The 6000-nt window shown below is 38.8% G+C and overlaps 1 protein-coding gene across 6 annotated transcripts in view; it reads right to left on the bottom strand.

Moving 5' to 3' along the window:
• Positions 1 to 166: 166 nt before the first annotated feature.
• ZMYND8 (zinc finger MYND-type containing 8) overlaps positions 167 to 6000 on the bottom strand; it is a 48475-nt gene continuing 42641 nt past the window's right edge. For 3 of the 6 annotated variants that reach the window (XM_039383063.1, XM_039383065.1, XM_039383066.1), the window contains exon 21: positions 167 to 4716. In XM_039383063.1, the coding sequence (XP_039238997.1) occupies positions 4609 to 4716 (108 nt within the window). In that variant the 3' untranslated portion in view covers positions 167 to 4608. Of the gene's footprint in view, positions 4717 to 5275; positions 5820 to 6000 lie in introns of those variants that run through there. The other 3 variants (XM_039383068.1, XM_039383064.1, XM_039383067.1) reach the window with 3 other exon arrangements.

The following is a 6000-nucleotide window of genomic DNA, read 5'->3' as shown; positions in this document are numbered from 1 at the left end:
TGTGCAGAAGTGAACATTCCTCCAGATTGAACCAAAACTGGAAATCCAGGAACACAGAGCATTTTTCTAAAACAGTTTAATAAAAAAATTGTGAAGTTTCTTGAAAAATTGGAGAAACCCAAAGCATATCGTGTGTGTCACCTGTCTTAGTCACAAAGAAACACAATTGTCAAAAAAGATATTTAAGTTTAATACAAATTTTATACAAAGAAAATGTGAAAAAATACTTCCATATGCTAAAAGCAATTATGCTTCACAAATAAGGCCAGCTAGGCTAGTTTTGACACAACTGCAATTAATGAATATTCTGTTCTTGCCTTTTTTTTTTTTTTTCCTTCTAATACTTTTTTCCCTCTAATCTGGGGACTAGCTGGAGACTGTACAAACCGCATTCTTATATAAACAATGGGAGAAATCAACATGACTAAAATGTACAACAGAATGTACTGGAATGATATCATACAGTTAATTTTCTCATATACATACATCACCTTTGCTTTGTTCAATGCTTTCGTTTTACACAACATACAAAATGGGACTACAGTCTCAGTGTAACAGACAGCATCTGCAGGGGGAGCTCCTCTCGTACTGCACTGCTTCATGCTTACAGAAAAACAGGAATTCCATCATATAAATAACACATGCTCTGGCCCAGCATCAAAAGTCCTTTGCCCGTGTTTCCTGATCCGTGGTTTTCTCCACACCTAATTCTTGTTCAAAGTCCTTTGGGAGAATTTTTAAAAAATAAGAAGCACAGGAACAAATTTTACTTTCCTCAGTCTTCGATGTCAGTGATCAGAAATCGTTCTACAACCAGCTGCTATTACGCTTTCCCACTTTTCTGATCTTAGACTAAATGAAATTTTTGTTAGTCTGGTCATTATGAAAAAAACAACGTAAATCTTTGTGTTTCAGATCCACAGATTGGAAATGTCATAATTTGCCTGATGCAATCAACTGAAAAAAGGTATCCTTCATCACTTGGTTGTTCAAAGAAACTCTACAAGAGTTTCAAAGTGCAGAAATTTTTTTCAATCCAAATGCAAAGACAGATGTTCAGATTCTTAGTATTATTTGATGCATAACCGCATTTCCCAAGACCAGTTTTCAGCATTAGGTTGTGATAAGGCTGTTTTAAACCTTCCTTTTCCAACTTCAAACACTCTTTATAAGTTAAAGTCAATACAAATATAAAAAGGAGATGGTACTCTAATGACATCCACAAATTGTACATTATTTACAAAAGAAGCATAGATTTAATATGGATCTTACCTGTCCTCAGCTTTTCTAAGCCAGCACTAATGCTTTACATTAATGTAGTGTAATTAATGCTTTGTACACATACACAAAGCTAAAGTCTGAACCTTTGAGGTTAATCCAAAGAACTGTGTTTATTTTTCACATTTCTATTAGACTTATTTATTCCAACAATTGTATGGACTTCTTGTTAGCAGTTAGACTCTTCGTACTTGGACTGGCATTGTGGTCTGAACATACTGAACTCCAGTTCTCATTGCCACTGTCCCAGCAGAAGGACTTACCACTACAGGAATGGTCTGTGGATTAAAACCAAGAGAAACAGATTGTTATGTTAAAGGTCACATAAACATGACCACAGAAATAGAGATTTATCTTCCAGGGGAAATCCAGAACAAGTGCCAATTTTGTGCAGGAACTAATACCTTTATAACCGCAGTATTACCTCGTTCCAGGGGACAAAGTAGTGTTTTAACTTCCCTATAGCCAAGAGTTTGTGTGTGTTCTTGTTACTGCTATAGAATTACAGGGACAGGAGGTGCTATAGGGACTGTACACGCTGTCTGTGCTTGGAGAGTGAGGGTCTCAGAATTACATCCAGTTACGTATTTTCTGCAAACTAATACATGGGAAGAGGAAAAAGGGCTAAGAAAATCCTTTGTCATTTGAAAAAGTTTTTGACAAATCAAACTGGAGTACAAAAATACCCTTGTTTATAAGTATATTCTTGTTACACATTACTTAAATCTTTTTCCCCAAAAGGAACTATTTCCCCCATGCATTCAGTCTACACAGAAGAGAACAAAGAACATCCATCTGAACAAAAAAAGTACTTAAGTTAACTTTTGCACAAATCAATAGCAAAAACATCAGCATTACTGGGAACTGTCTTACACACCCTGTAAAAATATTAATATAGAATAAACTTTTCACTTCCATCATACAGATCATGATTTATACATCTCGACAAATGGAGTTTCAGGACATCTCTATAGGTGGTAATTGATTCTACAGATGCAGAGACAAAGGCACAAGAATGTTAAACAATCTGGTCAAGGTCACATCACTCTGGAAGATCTGTAAAAGGATTTATTGAACCTTAAGTCTGTATCTTAACCTTCCTCCAAAAACGTGAGAAAGTCTAGAAATGTCTCTACCATACAAACTGCAAGGATGTTCCAATACAATTCCAGTGATGCACAACTGGTGATCAAACAAACGCATCCATTTCAGTTCACAACATCTTGTGGAAGAGACAGGGAGTGAGACTTTGAGGAACCTGAAAGGGATGCACAGATCTTCCCCCAGTGGTAGTGTGACATTCCATAGAGAACACAGAAGAAGAAATACAAGTTCAGTGAAGCCCAATGTTTCCCCACACTGATTCAAGAAACCACACGAGTGTCTTAATAGTATTCCACAAAGACAGAGTCTGTGCCTTCCAGAAGCCTACTCGTTCCATCCCCTGGAATGCAAAGATGATGGATTCATATTTTTACATTATTTTAACTGCAGGAAGAATCAAAACCAAACATGGAACCAATTTTCTGAATGAATTCCAGATTACTGCCATTTTGTAATGATTTCAGATGCGTGTACAGGGTTCCATGGAAATGGTGCCCAGAAGATACACTGGGAGTTGTTCAGAGGAAGGAATTCCTAGTTGGACACAAAGTGCAAACTGAACCCTAAAGAAGCCATTATGTAAGTCACTGTCAGTACTAGAGGTGGGGAAATTAAGGTTGCCACAGTCGCCTTTTAAATATACACACTTACACACATGAAAATAATTAAGTTTCAGTTCTTAGCGCGATCAGAATATGGAATGTGCGAGACTCCTTAAATGTGTTAAGATCATTCCCTGAGAGGTAAATTTTCCACCTCTGCCAGTTTTACACATATGTACATTTTGCATACATATTAAACATGCACTAAGGTTTAAAATCATTTAAATTGCACGTGCAGTCATTAGAATACAGAGGTGTCTGTAGCTGTGCAAGACTAATGCAAATGTGTACAAAGTTATAAACATGCACAAATAAAGTTGGAAACCTTTCAGACCTTCCAATTCTGCTTTACATAACTTCAGTACACTTTGTGTTACAGAAAACCTATGAAAGTAACTGCCATTTTTCTGATTACACAAAACCACCTTAGGATCTTACAGCCTCACAGCTCTTCACAAAAAAAAAAGCCTAACGCCTTTGATGTCTGCTGTTGGATTTTTAAACACATATAAAACCTTGTTGTTAATGGTAATTCAGTCCAAGCAACTCAGGGCCAATGCTGCAAAGGTGCACAGTGCTCTCAGTTGAGACCAAGGGAGTGGAGTTAAAATGCTGTGAGGAATGTGGGATGTGATGATCCCCACTAAGAGCACGATCCCCACTAAGTTTGTGTGGAATATGATGGCTGTGAAACACTCTCTGTCCTCGTGCATGTGGTGTATTCACTGACACACACACAGGTGTGTCCTGCAGCTGGTAGGGGGTGCACAAGGAGAGAGACAGACAGAGGGACTTGGACAGCACATCAGGCCTCCCAGTCACAGTGTGGTTAGGGTACACTGTTAAAACAGTACATAGTTATTGTTATAAATGATCTGATTGAAGTCAGAAATGAACTGAAGTTACCCACACGTGGGCTCCCCTGCTGAACCCCACCTGAGGCAGCGCTGGGACCAGGGCAGTGCCAGCTCAGGGGCCACACTGACTGACGTGAGCCCTGCAGAGCACAACCAGCTGAAATAATGGGCTCTTATGGTGCATTAAATACAAAAATCAAACTTACTTCTGTCCCATCTCCTTTGACTGACACTAGGGAATTCAGCTGTCCTTAAGCCTTTGATGGGAAAAAAAAAAAGGTCTGATTCCAATGCAATTTCTCATCATTCTGTAACACTAATGTGCAAGACTCCATGGCAGAGACACTGCTGACAAATGCATATTCTCTTTTATAGGTACTGAGATGTCACAGGAATATCAAGCATAGCTCAGAAATAATTAAATCTCTTTAGGATACCATAGACAAAAAGATATTTAAAAGATATTTAAAATGAATTCTATATATTTACATTGATGTTGTGGTCAAGTATATACATGAAATGAACCAATAATGTGAAATGGCATCTGCCTGTCCTCAGTGCCTTCACTAGACTTAACAACCTCTGGATCCTTGCAATCATGAATGGAATGAAGGGGTGGAATGTTGCACAGCAAAAGAAGACATTTTGCACTGCAAGTCGAGACTCTACCAGTGAATTCATCCCTTGATAGAAGAGCAGACAGAGACAACCCCCCAGAGATACTGAGCAGTTTTAATGCCAGGCACGGTGCTGCTGCAGACTTTAAATTATGATGTTGTACTTACAATTGTGGGTTGAGTAGTTGGAATATAGGTGGTGGTCTGTGGTACCTGGACCAGTTTTATAGGCTGGTTGCTTGTCACACCTGTTGCTATCTGCAGAGACAGCACGGGCAACCTCAGTAGAAGCCTCAGCTTTTACATAAATTCCACCTAGTTGTTGTTACTACGATAGAAAATTTATGTTGGATGTTTTCTTTATGTTAAAAATCTGCATCTCAATGAATTCACAGGTTACTTCTTTGTTAATAAAACAAAATTCATATTGTGAACATGATCCATGTATACAGCATGATGTTTCAGGTAGAACACCTATGTGAAATTCCAGATTTGTATAACTGGAATATTCCCTGGCAAGCTTTAGGTCTCACATTCCCTATTTCCCCGGTAATATAAAGCTTGTGCCACCAGAACAATGCAAACAAACATCAACTGAATGAGCCAGAGTTTAACCAACTTCATCAAAGTATTCAAGTGGAACAGCACATCCTTTTTCCCCCTCTTCAAATCTGTTTCCCCAAGTTACTCCCTTAGGTGACATGTCAAGCCCAGAGATCTAACACCAGACAGTAGCAAAAGTGTCAAGAAATGAACACAGCTCTCTAGATTACTATGCTTCCCAATTCTACAGGACTATCTCAATGAGACATCATGCTGGAATCACAATACTACAAAATTAGTTTGCCTTTAATATTTTAAAATACAACAAGGCTCCTACTGATGTGCAGGATCACGTGTAAGGGTTTGAAGGATCAGCCCCCCCCCCCACTAAAATTTTTCATTTAATAAATCTTGCAAGGGGAGAAAAAAAAAATGATGCCGAAATTGCTAATAGTCAAGCCCTACCTATAAAGCAGATTCTTCTCTATAAACATTTTCTATATATGCAATGTTAAGTCCCTTTTATTAGAGCATTTGCTCATCCTTGCCTACTGAATACTATCAGAGTAGATGCTATGGAGGATTTCGGAACTGCTCCGTTAACCGTAGATCCAGGTGAACTGTTGTATCAGTGTTATGGAACATTGTGGTACCCTAATGACAGTCTGTGGTGATAAAGTAAGTTGATTTGAATGCAGGTCTTGAGCTTGGCCTCTGAACCCCCAGGCAAGAAGGGCTTGGAAGTGCTGCAGTCAGTATTGCTTATCAGAAGGCAACTTGTATCGAAAGATCCAGACCAGAAGCTACACTGATGGATCCTGGAGAGAGAGAGAGAAAGAGGTCCAGTCCCCTTTGGCTGGAAGGATGAGTCAAGCCAACACAAGGTTTTACTGGGAATAAGTGATGGGGAAAGGGTGTTCTCAGAGGACAGAAGGAGATTTTTTTTTTTTTTGACAAGACGAAGAATAAAAACCACAACTCTCTATGATTCCCCAAACA

Source organism: Pipra filicauda, unplaced genomic scaffold (assembly GCF_003945595.2).
Source record: "Pipra filicauda isolate LSUMZ 115617 unplaced genomic scaffold, ASM394559v2 scaffold299_size895176_pilon, whole genome shotgun sequence".
Classification (NCBI taxonomy): Eukaryota; Metazoa; Chordata; class Aves; order Passeriformes; family Pipridae; genus Pipra; species Pipra filicauda.
Note: the sequence above shows the minus strand (reverse complement) of the source record. Positions and strands in the feature narration are given on the sequence as shown.